The sequence below is a fragment of the Paroedura picta genome, chromosome 3 (assembly GCF_049243985.1).
Source record: "Paroedura picta isolate Pp20150507F chromosome 3, Ppicta_v3.0, whole genome shotgun sequence".
In the NCBI taxonomy this organism is placed as follows: Eukaryota; Metazoa; Chordata; class Lepidosauria; order Squamata; family Gekkonidae; genus Paroedura; species Paroedura picta.
The window spans coordinates 114958112-114979768 of record NC_135371.1 but is presented as its reverse complement, the minus strand read 5'-3'; the positions used below and the strand labels follow the sequence as shown (position 1 = coordinate 114979768).

Genomic DNA, 21657 nt, shown 5'->3' with positions numbered 1-21657 from the left:
TAAAGGACCTGAAAGTAGCTGTTTTATAGCAAAGAAATTTCAAGAACAGGCTAGAAAGGGAGATTGCAGAAATGCAAGTTAATATAGCACTCAATACTTTGACATACCTTGGACTCAACAAGGACAAAGCTTTTTTATCTCACTATGCATGCTAACCTTATGTAACTTGTATATCCACATTCCTCACAATTTATTTTAATTGGGATTATGGAACTGTTAGTAATATATAATGTAATTTTGAATACTACTTTCTGGTCCCAGGACAAGATAACTGCCAGCTTAGCTTCTACTTGTAAGAAAGTTTCAGACTAGTATGGGGACAGATGGGGCCGGCAGTAAATAGTAGGGTGTGAGCTGTGGATCACTGGCTTTGACAGTTTTATTTCTCATATGTCTTTGTGAACTACAAATGGGCTCGAGGGGTCTGATTGGCTGTTTTGGCAGGGAGTTATCATCTGGCTGTGTGTGGATGCTGTGACACAGTTTACTAATGTAACAGAATTAACTTTTGCTTTTATATTCCTACTGTTACGAGGGTCAGTTCTTAGTCTGACAAAGAGTGCTTGCACTCGAAAGCTCATGCCTTGAATAAATCTTTGTTGGTCTTAAAGGTGCTACTGGACTCTAATTTTAATGTCACAATGCTTTCACAAACCCATTAGAAAAATAGCATGGTGGTACAAGGTGAGTCAATATGAGAGTTGCCATAGATAATTGACTAGGATGTCTGCATTTCTGAGCAGGTGCTTTCTTCTCCTCATGTGCTATATGATGTAGTGGCTAAGAATGGCAGACCCTAATCAGGAGAACGCTGCATCTCTTTTGTGAGTCTTCTTGTGCCTGGTTGCTATATTTGGAGTGCAACCCTGTTCTCCTCACCTTAGCTTTTGTTCTCCCAGAACTTTTCTGCGCATGGGATTTTGTGTGTCTCAGAGTTAATTCCTGCAGGGCTAATTCCTGCTTCCTGATGATGTGAGTGCCACCCTGGGGTGGTCCCAGCACTTGCACGCTTCTGGCCATCAGCTGCAATGTTACAATTCAACTGTTGGGGGGTAGGTCATATGTGGGCCCTCCATGATGTCCTAGTAAGAACCCAAGCAGCTGCATTTTTTACCATCTGCAGTTTCTGGGTCAAGGCTAAGGGTAGGCCCATGAAGTTACAGTAATTAACCCTGCAGGAGACCATCACATGGATTATTGTGCCCAGGTTTTCCAGGTTTAGATAGGGTGCTAGTAGCCTCAACTGATACCAAATTCCAGTTGCAACAAACTGCCTCAACATTCACCCAGAATATTACACAACTGTAATAGCAATCCTGTTGAAATTTGCACTTCCCCTTCCCCTTTGCCTTTCTATGACCCAGCAAAATGGAGGCCAGTCAACCATTAGTTTTATGTGGTCCAAGAAAAGAACCACTGTCAAATTTGATAGGATGCGAACTGCTAGGGATGGACATGAACAGCTCATGAACTAACGTTTGTGATGAATTTTGGCTGATTTGTGGCTTGTAAAGTGAAGTTTGTGGCAGGTCAACCCACAGAGAAGGGAAAGGTGCTTATAAGCCACTTTGGAACACTTTTGAGTAGTGAAAAGCAGAGAATAAAAACCAGCTCTTCTTTTCACAACTTTCAAGCTGTTTGTGGTGGTTTGTGAATGGCTACATTTCTGAAGAGTTTATCTCCACAGTCTAAATGTTTATTAATCTTCAAAACAAAAGGGTGGGTAGAATTTTGGAGAGCATGTAGAGGAGCATCTCGGGACAGTCCCCTGCTATTCTGATGTCTCCAATTTGCACAGGTTATGTTCTAGATACTCAGGAGCCTCCCAAACCTGTGAAAGCATTTTCCTGGGGGCACCTTCCTTGGGCAGCCATAAGTTAGACCCTGGAAATTTAATCCTCACCAGACTTGGAGGCCAGAATGAGTCAGAGACTCCCTGCATGGCCCACTATGCACGGCCGCCGAAACGGCGATTTCAGGTCACATGGAAAACGCGGAGGGGGAAGAAGCGAAGCACACCAGTTATGTACGGGGTGGGGCGCGACAGCGGCAAAACCCAGAGTAACCGATTATGCACGCGGCGATCCCAGCAACACTTCTGGTTGCGCCCCGGTCACCCGGAAGCTGTGCTTTCTTCCGTGTTCCGTGAACGCGGCATGCACCGAAGCTGCCAACCTGGGGTAGTCCCAGCACTTTTTCGGCGGCATGCACCGAAGCTGCGGCCGATTGCAGCTGGCACCGTGCGTTATCGGTGATTTTAGTCGCCGCAATTCCACCCCGAATGTGCGCTAAAACCCCCGTGTATAATGGGTCCAAGAGAGACTCCCTCCTGAACCTGTCATTTCTTCAAAAAGCAGTGTTCTGGGGGGCATCTTTTTGGGAAGGCCATAACTCAGACCCAATAAACCCAACTCAGCCATTAAATGCAAGGAGAGTCAGCCAGAGAACCCTGTGAGCTTGGGGTCTGTAAGAAGAGTTGGTTTTTATACCCCACTTTTCACTATCTAAAGGAGTCACAAAGTGGCTTACAATCATATTCCCTCTCCCCACAACAGACTCCCTATGAGGTAGGTGTGGCCAAGAAAGCTCTAAGAGATCTGTTGAGCAAGAACAGCCCTAAGAGAACTGTGACTAGCCCAAGGTCACCCAGATGACATGTGGAGGAGTGGAGATTCAAACTTGGCTCTCTGGATTAGAGGCTACCACTCTTAACTAATGCATTTCACACACCATTTCACAAACTAAACCAGTGTGTCTGGTGGCAAAAAATGTCCTGATGGTTCGTAGTTTGCAAACTGGGTATGCCACAAGCTATGAACGAAATGTTTGTGCTCATCCCTAGAAACTGCCCCATTCAACTCAGTCAAGTTACCATTGTGATAAGACTGACAGATGTATGCTTGAACCCCTCCTTGGATTGTCTGTGGCCCCCTCCAGCTTATTTACATCCAGACCTTTACAGCCCAATATTATGTAAGTAGCACTATTTATTTGGGATGCTACTGCTCATGTGCCAGTGCCACAATCTTGCCAATTAACCGTGTAATGACCTGTGTGAATATCTAGGCAATTAGGATTTTAGCTTTCAATTGAATCCAGATAATAGGAAATTGGACTGAATTACTATAAAGAAAAGAAATGCAGTTATTATAGACATCACTGTGAATTAGGTTGTAACTTTAATAAATGCTTGAGATTGGCTATGCTTCATTTAGCAGCACAATATATGTTCTGAGAAAAGCAGAAACTGTGGATTCTGGCACTTACCTATTGCCATGCCTATTTATAGTGGCTTGTTTTTTTCCTGATTTAAGGCTCATCTGCTATCTTTGCATTTGCCAATTACCATCACTGTGAGATAGGATTTTAAAGCAGATTTTGTTTGCATTTTTTAAAAATAATCAGGCATTCTCCTTCCCCCTAGCCTGCATTCACATGACTGCTGACCTATACATTCTCAATAAGTTTAATGGAGCTGATATTGTCAGAGTTATTCTGTGCAGTTCACACTTGTGCACATGTTTGCTTTTTCCCACTGGCAATACAATGTTCAGTGAAGTCCTGTGACATTATCCCAGGGCTTCCCGCTTTGATTTCTAGACACTTTTGTCATAGTGTCACTGAGGTCATTCCATATTCTATTCATGTCCACATGTATATGCAGTGGGAAATTATGTAGTTTTCTTACACTAGTATTTCATATTTCTTATATGTTTACCTTAATTCCTCTCTCGAAGCTTTTGCCATTTCTTCCCATTGATAACTATAATTTATCTTCTCAGATGGGAACAGATGGGGTCTGCTCAACAGAAGAAGATGGGGTTTTGTACTCCAATTTTTTGCTATCTGAAGGATTACAATTACCTACCCTTCCACTCCCCACAACAGACACCCTTTTAGGTGGGTGGGGATGAGAGAACTCTGAAAGAACTGAAGCTGGCCGAAGATCACTAAGCTGGCTGCATGTGGAGGAGAAAGGGATCAAACCCGGTTAAGGCCACTGCGCTTAACCACTATACCAAGCTGGGTCTCTGATTTTCTGTCACAGTACAGAATTTCCTTTGCTCACAAGGCTAGTCCAGCTACTTAGTATTCATCCCCTAGCATAGTGATGCTCTCCATGGCAGGTTATTGTGTTTTGTTTTTGCCATCAAATCACAGCTGACATAATTTTTAATTATATATTAATCTACTCTTTAATCAGGTTGTTTACAAAAATTATTTACTCGGCCTACAATGATAACCAGGGTTGACCCTGCTTACTTTCTAAGATATTATGAGACTAGGGGCAAAGCCCGTTGTATCCAGGAATACAATGGGCACTAGAGCTTAGCGGTGGGAGGAGGAAGGGGAGGAGTTGTCTAGTCTGTAAGGGCATGGGGTAGAATGTGTGTGTTGTGTGGGAGGTTGTGGTGGTGTGGTGTCAAATGAGGACATGGGTGTGGAGAGATGGGTGTCAAGAACCTGTGGTTTGGAATGTTCGTTGTGTGTGGGAGAGGACTGACCTTTGGAAATTGTGGCATAGTGGTTACAGATGAGCTTTCCAGAGCCATGTCTTCGGTTATGTGAAGGGAAGATCAGACTGGAGACTCTTCTTAGGGGGAGCTTACATTGCAACCAATTCCTCCCAGTTCTGCATCATTTTCCTTCTTGTGTGAATTAGGCCACAGACACCGTAATATCCCCTTGCCCTAATACACATGGGGTAGTCACAGTACACAGGTGTCCACCCTGCTCCTTCTGTCTCCATTTTTTCACTGTTGATAAAATGTTATGTGCCCACATGCGTCTTAAAAGAACTGGATTTTTGTACCCTGTTGTTTACTACCCAAAGGAGTCTCAAAGTGGTTTAACAGCACCTTTTCCCTTCTTTTCTCCACAATGGACAACCTGTGAGGGATGTGGGGCTGTGAGGGGTCTGAGAGAACTGAAAATGGGCTGCAATGACCCAGCAGGCCTCAGGTGTCTCAAAGCAGTTTCCCATTGTCTTCCCTTCTTCTTCCCATAGCAGACTCCCTGTAAGGGAGGTGGGGTAAAGAGCCTCACAAGGAAGCTGGCAACCCTCAAAGATAGTTTCTCTGTGCACAGCAGTCTTGACCTTAGTAAGGTTTTTTATACTGGTATTTTATTTGCCAGGCCAAGGTTGAAAAAAGTCACTTTAGTTCCCATGTCTCTCCAGCCAGGTGGGGCCTGGAGAGCTCCTGGAATCACAGTTCATCTGAAGAGTATAAGAATCAGCTCCCCAGACTGAAAGGGCTACTTTGGACAGGGTTGTGGCGAAGAAACATTTAAGGCCTCCCACACAGATTGCTATTGAATTGAAAGTTTTGAGGCCTACTGCACAGGATTGTTGTGCAGATGAAACAGGAGACCAAAGAACCTCCACAATAGCATCCAGTTTCGTCTGCAGAATAACGCAGTGCAGTAGGCCTCAAATCTGCAGAGAGTTGTGAAGAAGAAATACACATGGGTTGGCTGTGTCTAACCCCTTCCAGAGCAGTATTTAAAATGAGAAGGGGCTTTTCTGTGGTCTCCGTCAGGCAACTGTTTGGCAGAAGGGGAAAGTTCCCCACCCTCAAGCCTGGCTCTTCTTGTTTTATGTCGGAACTAGTAGTAAAGCCCATTGTATTTTAAATACAATGGGTGCTGGTGGGGTGGGGGGGCTCGCAGGGCTCCTTGCGCCCCCCCTGGCACAGCGTCCCCACCGGCCCTCTTTTAACCCCCACCCCCAATATGGCTGCTTCAGCGCGGCGACAGGAGTAGGCCCGGCACATTGACGACGTGCTGGGCCTGCTGTTTGGGGCGCAGCAAAGCCTTTGCTCTCCCCCTGCCAGGTTCCGTGGTGGTTTGTCATTGCCTGCTTCCATGTCAGCCCTGTAGAGCTTCTGAGATCTGATGAGATCATGCTGTCCTGGAGCTATCCATGTCAGGGCTAGGCTAAGAGTAACATGACTGGTCCAAGATCACCCAGCAAGCTTCCATGGTAGGAGCAGGGATTCAAACATGGATTTCCCAGATCCTAGTCCCACACCATGCTGGCTCTTGTGATGGAATAGCCTGTTAGAATTTGACTTTTTAAAAATTGGAATTATTATTTATATGAAGTTAAATAATTTTTTCACTGTCTGTGTATAAAAATAAATTATAGGGTGATATGGCCATATATAGTCATGTTGATCCCCACCCCCTCAAAATGGCCAGTGAGGGTACTAGAGGGGGTGGGAAGGGGAGGGGTTGTGGCAATACAAAGTCACATGTGGTAGTGACTAAAGTCCAGAGACGCTCATTTTAACTTAACTGCAGGGTGGGCGATGGAGTGGCATAGGCTTGCCCTAGCCCTGTTCCTGCATGCTCCTGCTGCAGGTTCCCTTTGGTGAACAACAGCAAACTGATAGCCAGTCCAGAGTGCAGGTAAGGTTCTGTTCACAAATCATCTGAAAATATTTTTGTTCTGCCACTTCCTGTGCTGTGGCCTGGTGACATCACATCTGGTGGGAGTGCCTGTGTCCTGTCACTTATAGTGACATGTGACTTCTCAGGTTGTGGTAGGAAGCTGTGGCCTGCTGATATCATTCCAGGATTTCTTGAAGTCTGAAGAATGTTTCAGGAGTTTCTAAATGGGAAAAATGTTGAGAAAAGCTGAGTGGCACATTTAAGGCCCAACTTTGTCCTGCTGCTTCAGATCAACATGGCTACTCACCTGAATCTATTTTCTGGCCATTATAATTATTTGTTTTATTTCATGATTATTACTGAAAATCATTTTGTCATATCAAGGAGGGGACCTGATCTGGATAGCGCCAGCATAGCCTGATCACATTAGATCTCCAGGGTAGTGGAAGGCATTTCTTGCCTTGAAAATCCTATGGGGTCATCATAACTCAACTGTGACTTGATGACCCCCCCCCAAAAAAAAAGAAAAGAAAAGAAAAAAAGAAGAGGAGGATGGTTTTAAAAAATGATTCACCCTAGGTGCCAAACAGGCAGGGTACACTACTAGATAATGCTGACTGTGGATGTGTGAATGTGCTTCTGAACCTCTCTTGTTTCCTGTCTGGTATGACTGGGAACAGCAGATCCCCTTCAAAGACTGTTTTGCTTCTGCATCCTCCCTCAAATGCCCCTTCTTCTGAGATCCAGACCTCTTCTCTCAATTACGGGAGTTGCTTAGCAACCGTCACCATTCTCCCTCCCGCCTGCTCCCCCCCCCCCAATAAAATGCTTAGAAGAGTAGGGTGTGTGTCTTGGGTCACCCAATCACTTCTCTGATGAGAAAGGCAGGATGTTTGTGAAGGCAAAAGGCTTTTCTTTTTGTTTCCCTCCCCACCTCCCCAGCTGATCTGGATTCACCATTGAAACTAGCTCACTTTCCAAATCCAGCCCTGCACATGTGTAAGTAAGAAAGTAAACGTTGGATCTACATAGATCCTCATGGATTCTCCACTTTTAAAAACTAAACTCTAACAAATCTAGTATCAAATCACATGCAGAAGACAGGACTATGGACTGGACCATAAAAAAAAATGAATCCAACATGTTGAGGTGCTTCAGCAGCACAAAAATGTGGATCCAAGGCATGGATCCTTATGAATTCGTAAATTTTTTTACATTGAAACAAAATAAAAACACCTTCATACTGTAGACCCTGTCTGAGACTACAGGCAGCACCACAGAAACCCAACATCCACTGCATTGTGGGCTGCAATGGCAAGAAATGGCACCATTGAAATACGTGGATCCTCGTGATTTTTGCACTAGTGTTGCCACGAAGGTGTGGATCCATGATTGTCGTGGGGTATGCTGTGGCTATCAATGTAATAGGTGATCTTATGGTGAACTTGGGGAGGCCCTATGCAACAACTTTGAGGATTCATGAGGATCCATGCTTCAGAGCCATATTTTCACTTCATGGTGTTGCCACAAAGGAATGGAGCCATGGATTTTCTGGGGTATTCTGTCGCTATCAACATAATAGGTGATCTTATAGTGAGTCTGTGGTGACCTGAATCCATGCTTTGGAACCATGTTTTTACACCCTGGTGTTACCATGATCCATGATTTTTGTGGTGGGAGCTGTGGCCATGGACATGATATGGGATGGTGAGTTTGGGGTGACCTGATGCAAAAACCCTGCGGATACGTTTCAAAACCATGTTTTTGCTATCGGTTGTTGCCACAAAGGCATGGATTTGTGATTTTTGTGGTGGGAGCTTTGGCCATGAACATAATGTGTGATTTGATGGTGAGTTTGGGATGACCTGATGCAACAACCTTGAGGCTCCATGATTTTTGTGTCCAAGGACATCATATGTGATAGTGAGTTTGGGGTGACCCAATGCAACCCCCCCCCCGAGGATCCATGATACAGAACTATGTTTTTGCTCCCTGGTATTGCCACAAAGTTGTGGAGGCATGATTTTTGTGGTTGGAACTGTGGCCATAAACATGATACTTGACCCAATACAAAAATCCTGAGGATCCATGCTTTGGAACCCTGTACTTTTTCTGTGGCATGGCCACAAAGGTGTGATTTTGTAGTGTATGCTATGGCTCTCAATATAATAGGTGATCTTATTGTGAGTTTGGGGTGATCTAGTGTCAAAATCATGAGGATCCATTTATTTCAACTTCGTTTTTCGCATTCCCATTATGCTATAGATGCATGATCATCATTCCCATGATGCTATAGATGTGTGAGTTTTGTGATGCTGTCTATAGAATAACTGCAGTTTTATTTCCTTTCAAATGTAAAAATCATACGAATTCATGAGGATCCATTTTAAAACATCTCGCTCAGACGCACCCCTCCCCCGTGTAATGATAATATATACAGTAAAAAAATCCACCCCCAAGAGCTGGCTGACACCACGCATGTGTTGAGGCGGGCTGCTGCAGCCCCGTGTGCATCATTTCCACTTTGACCTCCTGCTTAAATCTGCAGTGAAGCAGACAACTCTCTCGCTCGCTCCGCTCTCTTCCTCAAAGCCCCCACCCCACCCCAGTCCCTTCCTTACCATGGACCTCAGGGGGCCCTTCTTCCCTGGTCCTGCCTAGGTAGTGCCCAGCGCGTGTGCATCCTCGTGCAAACCTCCCCACCCCCGCGTACGTCGTCCCCCTACATTTGGACGGTGTCGCCCGAGCAGAGGCGTTTGTCTCGACCAAGGGGGTTTGCACAGGTCTGCTTTTTAACACTCCCCCCCCCCCTCCTCCCAGTCTTCAATTCGGTAGCCGGGAAACCGAGCCGATGCGCCTTCCCACCCGGTAGCAGGCGAGGCGAGGGGGGGGGAGGGGGTCACGGCCATGGCCCCCCCCAATCACCAAAAATAAAAGGGAAGGAGCCGTCCGCGGCTAAGAAGAAGGCGACGAGGGGGGCGGGAAAGTGTGTGGGGAGAAGCGAGAGGGCGGGCGAGAGCGAGCGAGAGGGATGAGTCCTTCGAATCCACCCCGCCAAGGGAGCCTTCCACTCCTGCTGGATGCAGCATCTCGGCTCACAATGCTGGCGCGGGCGCTGCTGCTCCTCGTTCTCATCCAGGGGTAAGCGGAGCTTGCGGTTCGCCATGGAGGGCGCCGGGGGGTGGGGGTGGGAAGGCAGCGGGGTGCGTGTGAGTGTGTGTCGGGCCGACCGGGGGGGGGGCGGCGGGAGGAGATGCCAGCAAGGAAGGCACAGAGCCGCAAGGAGGAGGATGGAGGGCTGCAGGGAAGCCTTCAAAACATACACACCCGAATACGCGCGCGCGCACACATACACACACACACATACACGCACACTGCTCTAACCTTCCGAGCCGCTCACAGTCATCCCGAATAGATGCTGCCCGTCCTGTCCTTATAGTGCAAGAAGGGCGAGCCTGGCAGAGGGTGGCTGGTCAGCGGGCTGGGGGATAAGGCGCTTTTCCAAGGAAGGCTCCCCCCCCCCCATGGGAATGACAGTCGAGCCTGACTGGGCTAAGAAGAATGTGCTGCTGGAGCAGCAGCCATAGTGGTTGGTTCCCCCCCCCCGCTCCCCCCGGTGCTCTGGATTCGGCTGGGCCAAGCAAAAAAACAGGGATACTTCCTTCTGCACCCCCCCCCCCGAGCCCTGGGCCTGAGTGTCCAGTGATGGCATGCCGAGCCCCTAGAGAAAGCACTGGCATCTCCCCCCCCACACACACACACACCCATACCGTCCCATTAGGCAAATGACGCTGTCACGGCTGTATTGCTTTCAGGTAGGCTTCGTTGGTGACACTGTGCCGACAAGCACCGTGATGGCTGCATGTGCGTGTGTGTGAAACAGCTAAAATAGACACAGCCTCAGGGCAAATGGGAGGATAGGAATTATACAGCAAAGATGGGGGAGAAGGTGTTGGAATTGCAAGTGCTTATTACTGCAGTGCCGAGCAGCCCCCTGCTGCTGAACTAGGCAGGGTTTTTTTTGGGGGGGGGGGAGGGGGGTTATACACATGGCGGACTGTGCATTTATCAGGTTGGGAGTCAAAAGTAGCAAAGCATTTGCCAAGCAGGTATTCAGATCCTGCCTTCTCTGTAGGGACAGTGGTTTTCTTTCCTTCTCTGGGTGCAAGGCAGCAGGAGGTTCCCTCCTCTCTCCAGCTCTAAGACCAGGTAAGGGGAAAGCAGATGTGATGCTTGGGCTGCTTGCTTCACTTCTCCTTTACCTGCCATGGTTGTTTGGGAAAGGAAAAGCACAGCATGCTGTTCTGTGCTTAGACTGTAACATGATCATAGCTTGAGGGAAGGAGAAAAAAAGAAATAAAAATGCACATTTTCATTCCTACCACAGACATGCAAGTGTTATTTTCATGTCCATAGAACAACTATAAGCAAAGTGCTTGACATATTTTGTTTTTCTCATATACATGCTATCCCTAAAGTGGGAAGCTGTGACACAGAAGGGGACTGCTGCTCAATGACCCCCCCCCCAAAAAAAAGAATCAAGTAATGAGGAAGTTTATTCTTTGAGTCTGAGGAGCATCTGAGGTCTGTTTGGTTTCCTAAGGAATCAAATATTTCTAGCTATACTTCCAGCAGAATTTCCAAGAGGCTGAAACAAACATATGGGCTGGCCTTTGAGTACCTCAGTTGAAGCTATTTTTTGCCTTGCTACTTCTAGTATATTTCTTCTCACCCACGACTAAAAGGCAGGTTTTGCATGCAAGAATTCCAGCATAAAAGAAAGATGTGTAAATGAAGAGCATGTGTGCTGGCTTGTTTCTGTTTCGAACCCTTTCCATTAGACTTGATAATAGTACTTCTGAAACTGGTTGTCTCTGAGATGGGTAGGCCGCAAGTTACAATGGCCATCCACATAGCCTTATGGAAAAGTTACCAAAGGTTCCCATTTTTTTCTTTTTGTGATTGTGGACATTCATTTACACTTCACATCTGCAATGGGAATTACACATCTGCAATTTTCTTAGTCATTGTCCACAACATAATATTTGGAAATCAATTCTCCAACTCCTTTGCCCTCATTTTGAGACAATTAAGAGGGAATAGCTGGTCAGTCTCAAATAGTATTACATTTTCAGCAAACCAGTGTCTGTGAATTTCCAGATGGAACATGCTAGGATTGGTTAAAAACAAGAGAAATCAGCACAAAGATCTAATGGTATTATATTATTATTTCTGATTTGTATTTTCTTTTTTATCAGTTAAGCGCTTAAGCCTTACTGATTTCTAAGCAAGACATATGCTATAAAGTACATAACCTTGGCTAGATCATTACTTGTAATAATGCACTGGGATGCTGAGGCTGCTTAAAGCACAAAATGCCAGATTTGATCCCTCCAAAGTTAAGAACTGTCAAGTCCCATTGACAAGGGAACCTCACTCCTCATCCATCCTATTCTTTGTTTATGCAGTTGTTTAAACAATGTTAGCTAAGAAATATCACTACTGTCTAAACTGCTAACAGTGCCTTTCTTGATTGGAACCACTCAGCCACATAAATTCTCTCTCCAGCATTTAATCACAGGTAAGGCTGTATTAGTCTGTCTATTCAAAGGTCTCTGAGTACCAGCATGGGGTAGTAGTTAGCATGGTAGACTACCATGCTGGGAATCTGGGAAACTCAGGTTTGAATTTCCACTTTGCTATGAAAGCTCACTGTGTAACCTTTGGTCAGTCACACTCTCCTAGTTTAATCTTCCTTGGATTTTTGATTATTTTTTGTGAGATTGAAACAGAGGAGAGGGGAATGGGGAAAGCTATTTTTGGTCCCTGTTGGGAAGAAAAGTGGGATAGCTAAAAGTGACTGAACACAATAGCTACAAGAGGTGAATGCACATTGGGGAAATTCTTTCCCCTGTTCTCACCAGCAGACATCAATTGCCCTCACTTATTAAAATCCCTGTCAGTGTGATATCAACAGAAGGGAACAACTGTTGGCACAATATGGTTAAATTCTGGTGTTATAAGAACCAGGGCTAAGTTTCTGTATGAATCCTGCAATTTAACCCCACAGAAGTAAAGCAGTTCTTGGGATTGGGTCTTCAGCAGAATGACTAACACGCTGATCCTAGGTATAATGATTCAAAATGATTAAAAATGAAATCTATGCATTTTGAACAGAACTGACTTCAAAGAAAAGATTTCCCCCCACACAAATTGCTATCTATAGTACCCAAATTTTAGTAGATCTACAGTGCTATTTTAACCAGAGTTACACACTTCAAAGCCCATTGACTTCATTAGACTCTGAAGGATAGAACGCTGTTTAGGATTGCACTGTAATCCTTAGATATGTGACACAATTAATAAACAGTTTTGTGGGGAAGGGCTTGTTCCACAATGAACCTCCTAGAGCTCTGAAGTCATCTTTGTTCATACAGACAAATGGATAATTCTTCCTTCTAAAGTAAGGCAATTGGTGACCACTAGCAGGATCTTTTCTGTGATGGCACTCTTTTTGTGACTAGGCTATTCAAATGGTCATATGGTTTTTACTTTATTTTATTTTCTGGTGACATACATAAATGTGGCATAGTGGTTAAGAGTGGCAGCTTCTAATCCAATGAGCTGATTTGGATTCCCTGCTCCTCCACATGCAGCCACCTGTTCTGACAGTTCTCTCAGAGCTCTCTCAGCCCCAGTCACCTCATAGAGTGAAGATCACAGGGAGGGGAAGGGAAGGTGATTGAAAGCCACTTTGACACTTCTTCTGGTAGAGAAAAGCAGGGTATAAAAACCAATACTTCTTCCTTTGTATTTTTTCTCTCCAGCTTTGGTTTTACTATTTCTGAGATAATTGCTCTCGTATGTGTGTTTGATGCTATTGCTTGTTATTTTATTATTATTCTATCGGTGCGATTTACCTAAAGTATTTGTAGTACATATACATTTTCTAATTTTCTAATTAAGTATAAAACACAAAATATAAATGTGTTGTCTCAAGTTACTGCTTCAATTCTGATGAAACTCTCAGATTATATGAATTTGTTATTAGTAAATGCCACTCTTGGTGCCATGCTGAGTATAGCTGTATGAATGCCAGGGGCACCCGTAGTCTTTGTGACATGGCAGTAAGAGAGCAGTGTCAATAGGTGTGCTAGTGTAGGTTTGTCCTATGAGGCAGCCCCACCCAGTGAAAAAATGCTGTGTTGTCTCCCTATCTAGTGTATCACTCAAAGCGCAAATAAGAGAGTAGAAAGTGGAAGATATCAACAAACTATCTCCTGCCTCTGAACCAATACTCTTGCTAATCCTGGTTTTATTTTTCTATAACTTTTAAGCTAGTTGTTTTGGCTTTTCTGATATCTACTTCTCGTATTGCATACATGGCTACTTCATGTGAAAAAGTTATTTCACTTCCCTGTTCAAATGAAAAAGATAAGGCTCTGCACAAAATCATTTCCTTCCACATATTCTTTACTGTAGGAATTATAAAACAGCTTACTTGTGGCTCTTGTGCTGAAAGGACTAGGAATAAATTAGGTCTAGAGCAGTGATTCTCAACCTGGGGGTCGAATGACCCTTTCAGAGGGGTCGCAGCAGGGTGAGCAGCTTGGCACGGGGGGGGGGGGCTCTGCCACTGCCACTGTTGCTGCTTCTCCTGCAGGCGCCTGTGCTTGGCTGCCAACCACTCCAGCAGAGCCCCCATAAAAAACAAACAATTTATGTACAATCATGAACAATGGATCTACAGTTTCAGTTTAATTTCTGTGAAAGAACACTTGCATAATGTTATGGTTGGGGGGTCACCACAACATGAGGAACTGTATTAAAGGGCCGCAGCATTAGGAAGGTTGAGAACCACTGGTCTAGAGGTACGCAGAATGGTAACCAAGTTGGCTTCTGAAACTGATGTATAGGATTGTAGATCAGGCTATAAGGCTATCATCCAGCATCCAGTTTAAGGAATGTTGTGTACCAGTTAGATTTTGGGACATTTATGATCATTCAAATAATCTGAACAGGACAACTGGTAGTGTAATACAGTAGTGTATAGCAATTTACAGATGAAACTGAATATTCTCATGAAATGTATTTAAACATTAAATATAAATAGTATTAATAATTTTAATATAAGGCAGTTATTAGTCATAATGACTATTATTGACTTGATATGCCCTAAAAGATCTTCTGTAAATTGTTTTTCAAAAGAATTAAGAACCCAATCTTTTAATAACTCTATAAAGTAGCCAACTACTGCTTTATTCTTTGTTCTAGCTCCTGTCATGTCCCTAGGGTTTAATCAGCTCTAAATTGTAACAATGAGGAGTCTATAAATAATTTTGACGTGCTTCTAACAGCTGGCTCATATGCAAACCATGGAATATATGTGATGGATGTGATGGGGACTGGAAGAAAGCTTCAAATTGGTCCTGAGCATAGGGGAGTACTTGGGAATAACAAGTACTATGTACTTTGTATAAGTACAAGCAGTTTTTGTTCACATAAAGTTTACTTTGGATCTGATCCATGTGTACAGAGGCCTGTGTTTATAGATTAATATTAATATAGAAGAATGGCAATGTACGCGTGATCTATTGCAAAAATAATAAATGGATCACATCTGAAGGACATGCTTGCCTATTTAGATATATTTATGGGAGATAGCAAGTCTATGTATGGTATAGCCATCACCTTTGCATGATTTGAAATTTAGCACCTGATGATCAAATTCAAAATTCATACTTGCTTTGAAGAAATGCCTTTTTTTTCTGTGGAGGGTTGAATTGAGGGAAAACATCACTCTGAGTTTAACAGCCTCCCCCATCCCCGCAGAGAACATTGGAATCCTTTGCACAGCCTGGTGCTGTGCTAAAAGTTTGCTTATATTCATTTTCTTTTAAATAAATACTTTATAAGTTTGGATGCTGATAGTGGTTCTCTGTATCACTTAGATCTCTACCTTCTCAGAAACTATTGTAAAAGGGAGCTCCAGGAGAGGGAAGGCTGGCAGTTGGCAAGCAGCTATTCCTCCAGGAATGTACCAGGCCAGCCTTTCTCAACCTTTTTACCATTGAGAAACCCCTGAATCATTCTTTAGGCTTTAAGAAACCCCAGAAGTGATGCAATCATGTTGGACATGGTTATGAAGCATAGCTGTGTACATGCCCACCTCTCCTTCCCACCCTGCCCAGATTCATCATTGGCCATTCTGGGAGGGTCAACATGATCATATATGGTCACCTGATAAATGTTGAACAAATTTTAAATATATTAAAATTAATTAACTCCCACCCATTTAGGAAACCCTTCCAGGGCCATCAACCCCCCCCCCCCAGGGTTTCATGAAACCCTAGTTGAGAAACTCTGCACCAGGCAGTAAATTGTTCCCATGGTGGTCAGGCATTGGGAGGCTCAGAGGCAATGCCTCAGAACTTGGAAGGGAAACTGGAAGTCCTGACCTTCTCAGTGGGTAATATTGTATAAAGGTCATGTGATGGGGTCAGTTTACCTGAGAGAGACAGACAGACAAGCCTCTCAAAATATTGGGAACCTCTTGGAGTGTGCAGGGTGGAATATGGTCTCCAATCTAGAGCATGCCCATTCCACCACACTTGCAAAGGACAAAGATTTGAGAAGAGAATAACTCTAAAGCGGTGGTCCCGAACCACCCTGGCACCAGGCCGCGGCTCCCTCTCTCCGCAGGCTCCCTCTCTCTGCCATGCGCGGCCGCAAATGTGCATGCGCGGCTGGGTCACACATGTGCATTTGCACCGTGCGCACCACAAACGCACATGCGCGGCACTCCCGCGCTTGCACACATGCGTGGGAGTGCCACACATGCGCATTTGTGACCGCGCATTGCACAAACACGTGTGACCCGGCCGCGTGTGTGCGGCGTGTGCGGTGTGCGCGGCCGGGCAATCGCCCTCCCCGCCGCCGGTCCACAGCCTGAAGAAGGTTGCAGACCACTGCTCTAAAGCCTTTGTATTGTAGGTAAAAATAATATCTTTTGTAATTGATACAGGGTCTTTATTTTGGAACTAGATTTAAAGCCCATTTTATCTTTAAATAACATGGGCGCTAGATGTTCCATCCCCCGGGGGCGAGTTCCAAAGGCTTCTGCCAAGCTGTGGCCGGCGTGGGTCGCAGAAGCAGGCATCCTCATCCCCGGGGTGTAGTGCGGAAGGCTTCCGCCGGGGCGGGCTTCTTGTCGTCTAGCATCCTACCTGTGGTGTGCGCTGGCGTTTCGAGAGCTTCAGTGAGCTGCAGGGATGCTGGGTCGGCGGCTGCTCGGAGGCGTGCAGGCATGTGCGTCGCTGAGGGTGGGCGGGTCGGCTGGCGGCGGCGAGCGGGATGCTGGTGGCCGGTTGGTGTTGGGGGGAGTGGGAAGGGAATGACGCATGGCATGGATCTGGCGCAAGCGTCGTGTGTTGTGGTCCTTTGGGCGGGGGAGGGTGGGTCGAGGCAGGGACGCATACGTGGAACTCCTCGCATGCGTGGGTCAGTGTGTCGGTGGCTCAGCAGGAGCGCAGGTCATGCGGTCTGCCAGCACCTTTGCCACGGCTCTCAGCGTGCCGGGGGAGAAGGGGCCGGTCTCGGAGGGGGTAAGGTTTTGTCAGAGTGTGTGTGGGTGGGTGGCGGGTCTAAGGGTGGTGTGGGAGGGTAGGGTTTAGGGGGGAAAGCGCGGGGGAGTTGGCGAAGGAGGAGATGTTGGGGGGTAGTGAGGGAAGGGAGGGGGGTTTCACCGGCGGGCGTCGTCGAAAGCGGGCGGTGGCCGAGCATCTTCCTCTGTTGGCGGCAGGGTCCTGGAGGTTGGCGGTGGGTAGGTGGGAGGCGGAAGGTGTCCTGGGACCGTGGCATTGGTCCCCGGCTCCCCATCGAAGTGTGGAGGGTGTGCGGCTGGAAAGGAGCAGGGCTGCCGCGTATTTGACGCCGCATCCCTGCTCCTTTCCCTGCATCGAGATGCAGTCCATGGCGGCCAAGGAGGCACAAAGCGCGCCTCCCCATTGCCTCCTTGGTCCAGGATTGACACTCGCGGCTCCTGATTTGCCCCTCCAAGTTTTATCCCGGACAGAGCCCACCCTAACTCCTCCCAACTTGCCCTTAGCCTTTTATTTAATAACCGCGGAGCGGTTTACAGATATGATTTTTAAAGACTATGAATGAAACTATCCTGTTACAACTTCAGTTCTATCTTTTGTTGTGTGTATTCTTCTATTTATACATTTTGAAGCAATGTGAGATCTGCCACCAGATTTTTGCAGAAAAAAATATATATTTATATGTGTGTGTGTGTGTGAATTATATCCTACTAGTAATTAATCCCACCGCAGGCTGAATGCAGTGGGAGCTAGAGGTGCGAGGGAGTCCCGGGGGTCGTGGCAGGACAGGGCCGGGAGGTGAGGGGTGGGTCGTCCAGTGTCCACCCTCCCCGCAGCGTGGCATACTGTGGCGTTGGCGGAGGAGATGGAGCAGGCAAGGGTGTGGTTGTTGAGGCATTGGGGCCGTCGGTGATGTGGCAAGGCTCCGTGGAGGCGATGGGCCGAAGGCGGGCGGGCGGAGTGACAGGGGGTGGCAGGGAGGGCTGGCCCCGGGTGTGTGGGAGAGGCGTTTTTCATGCGGGCGGCTCGAGGCGGCGTGAGGAGGACGACAGGCGGCCATCCCTGTGAATGTGGAGGCGAGGACGACGGGGGGCGGCCCTGAGTGGTCGGGCGGGAACGATTAGTCAGTCCAGTGCCGATTAGTCAGTCCAGTGCCAAGGGGCCAATTGCGAGCTGCATTTTGTGCGGCTCGCAATTGGTCCCTTGGCGCAGGACTGACAATTGGAGGGCTCAATTGGGCTCTCCGATTGTCAGTCCAGAGGAAGGGGCCTATGGGCACCCTTCCTCATCACGGACAGGGCCCGCCTTGGGTGCCATTACCGAATTATTTAATTTGCTCCGCTAGGAGCGGGTTAAAGATAATGTCCTAAAGAGTAGAGTAAGGGAGTGGTTTGAAAATCTAAATTGTTGTTGGTTATTGCTGTTACCTGCCACAAGCCATTGTGTGGAAGTGGCAAGCTATAATGTATACTGACCTGAGATCCTTGGAAGAATAGTGGAATGAAAGTGTACCAGATAGATTGTTGAGTTAGGTTACAGGAAGTTCACAGTTCAAATATATCTTTGCAAAATTGTTGTCTTCTAACTTTTTAGAGGCAAAAGTGTGTTTCTGAGTACCATGAAAATCCCATTCTTTATTTTTCCACACTGATTTCTCTCATTCACCCCATTTCTATGGAGATTGTTTTTTGATCTGCCACTGTCTACACATTTTAAGCACTTCCACAAGACTTCCAGCTCATTCAGTACATGATCCAAAGCCAATCACAGATCACATAATGAATGTGATAAGATCACAGAACAATGGAGCTAATCAGTTGAGGTGACAGCAGTGAATGAAGCAACATTGCTTTTACTTTGTAGTCCAAGTCCAGCTCTTGACACAGTAGAATATGCATTAGAGAGCCCAGTCCAGTGGCAGCAACAGCCACAGTCGGACATACATGCCAATGTGACTTTCATCACATGGATGTGTCTCAAATAGCGTGTAAACTGATGCTACTCTTCTTTCCACTTCATCTCCTCCCACAAGACTCTTTTGAGCTCTTTAGCGTCTCTGTCAATGATCACTGAAAATGTTACAAGATTTGACAACATTTTACTGGGTTGGCTCAGCTGTACCTCAACCTCTAGATGACCCTGGACAAATTACTCTGTTTTAGCCGTTTCATCCTTCCAGATGTGTCTGGATAAAATGAGAGAACATCACTATGTATGCCTTTAGTGCTCCTCATGAAAGGATATAATAGAAATATCACTGTAAGGTTTTCTTGCAATTCTCATTCTTTCTCCTCTCCTTGCCCTATTGCTGAACCCCTTCTTCTCCTTTAGTGACTTGAAGAGAAAAAAGATTGAAATAATTCATTATAAAGTTCAGAGTTTCTTAAACAAGGAGTTTGTTTGCCTGAGGACAGTGTTCTGGTGTAGGAATGAAAAGGCATTCCTGGAGGAGAGGATCATCTTGATTAAAAAATCCAATAGGGTACACCTGTGTCTGCCCTTCTTTCCTCTTTTCTGAAAGATTCAGAGAAAAGAGACTGAACACAATAGCTGATAATTTTCAGATAACATGGCAAATAGGTACAAATAGGTTGCTTTAGATACTGTCTACACATCTCTGCCGTACTATAGTTTGGCCATATAAATAGTATATTCTGGTCATATGAGGCTTTTGCTAAGCTGCATGAGACTATCTTCAGATATAAGTCTGTACTATCTGGCAGATTGAGGATTAACATCTGAATTGCATTTCCAGTTGCCTAGTCTTTTAGCATAACTTGTCAAGTCTTATACTAAATATAAAAGTGGCTCATAGGTGAATTAATGAGAGTGACATATCCCATCTCAGGGACTGTTCTTCTTTAACAATGACCTTGTTTGACTGCATATGAAAGCACAATGGAATGGGATTGTAAAACAACACATGTATGTTTTCTGTTCTTTTTTTTGCCTCATTTAAAACCAAAATAGTGCTGATGTATACATTATTCAGCAACTTCCATGGGTATACACCATGATTGACTGCATGGCCAAAGCTGAATAGTTCCTTAATGAAATAGCAAGTGACATCACAGTAGATCTGTTTAGCTGCTTGAGTCCATTGGGAGATCAGAGCAAATCTGAGCTAATACCTTGAGAGAGGGGGGAAATTGGCTGCAGAAGGCTGTGGGGGCCCCAGTATGTGGTGTTTGCCTCTTCAGTAAAGTGTACTCACTGTGGAGGCGGGTAAATGGTCTGCCCTAAGGCCAGAGAGACACAGGAGACAGGATGTCCTCAAGACCTTCATTAATGTGTAGAACAACAAGACATGGAGCAACTTAGATTTAACAATGGCTAAAGTCCTAACTACCAGCAGCCTGCTTTCTAACTGGTATATCCCAGAAGACATACCCCTTCCTGTAAAGAAAGGGAGTTCCACTTAGGACCTAGGCCTGTCTCTTCAAGAGAAGGAGTCCATATACTACATCCTCCCTCTTTACACAGCTATCACCTAGTGTGACATTTCTTCAAATGAAATATCTATTGCAAGTTTGAGGTCAAAGGCTCAAGTGCATGCCTCTCCTGCAGGGAGTAGTGCTTTTCACTTTCATATAACAAGATCAGCATATTTACATGGCAGCGGGATTGCTGACTGACTTACCCATTCCTGGTCTTGGTGAATGTTTGTTGCAGATTTGCTGACAGTTTTGGAGGTTTTGCAGAATGAACACTTTTCCTAGGCATGGACTCAAGGTCCTGTGCTAGAGAAACCTCTGGGGCTTACAGGAATCAGGATGGTGCTTGGATAACAAGGTGCTGTCTTTTCTATGGAAGAGTACAGTGGGAGCTAGGTTGTGGCACCCACACATGCACCAGTGGGCAAGAATCTTTTACAAGTGCCTCCTGTTCTTTCTGAAGGTAGCCAGTCGGAAGTCTTCAGATCGGGGGGGGGGGGGGGGTGTGAAGGATTTTTTGAAAATCCTGCAATTGTCAGGTTCAATAGACCTGAACTAAAAAAATGTCAACAAAAATATACCAGCCTGATCCTGGGGCTGGCTTGGCTTTTTTTTGCACCTCAGTTGTCTGACAGAACTATTGGTGCCCTCTGCTTCATTGAACCTGAGCTGCCTAAACTGACAACAACCAAAAAACAGGATTATTTTCTGGGTTTACAATAGTTTTTAAAGGTTGTTAGGACTTCTTCCAGGGTTTCCCTGGCTGGATCTGCAAACACTTTCTGCATATTATTGTATATTTCCAAGGCTTTATCACCAATACAGTGCAGTAAGACTACAATCTTATACTCTTCTGGTTTATTTATTGCATTGGATACTGTGAGATAAAAATGGAGCATGTGCTGTTATCGTCTCTAGCTGTCCCCCAAATCACCAACTCAGATAGAGGCTTGAATTACTGCATTTTATAGGTCTGAACAGAAACCACAGTCCCTAGGAAAGCTGTCAGGCTTAATGAAGGTGCCAACCCACTTGTTACACCAAGTGATGTTTGGCCCTTCCATAAAGTGTATTTATTGTGATGGTCAGTAAATGGACTATCCCAAGGCCAGAGAAACACAGCAGGTAGGATGTCTTCAAAACCTTCCTTAACGTGCAGGACAACACAGCAGTGAACAACTTAGACTTAATAAGGGCTGGACTACAATCAACAACTCTCTTCTATATCC

The 21657-nt window shown here is 45.6% G+C and overlaps 1 protein-coding gene across 2 annotated transcripts in view; it reads left to right on the top strand.

Annotated features, from left to right (window-relative positions):
• The first annotated feature begins 8941 nt into the window (after positions 1 to 8941).
• GABRG2 (gamma-aminobutyric acid type A receptor subunit gamma2) overlaps positions 8942 to 21657 on the top strand; it is a 114170-nt gene continuing 101454 nt past the window's right edge. Inside the window, exon 1 of one of the 2 annotated variants that reach the window (XM_077327194.1) lies at positions 8942 to 9534. In XM_077327194.1, coding sequence (XP_077183309.1) covers positions 9425 to 9534 — 110 coding nt within the window. In that variant the 5' untranslated portion in view covers positions 8942 to 9424. The remainder of the gene's footprint in view (positions 9535 to 21657) is intronic. The other variant, XM_077327196.1, reaches the window with a different exon arrangement.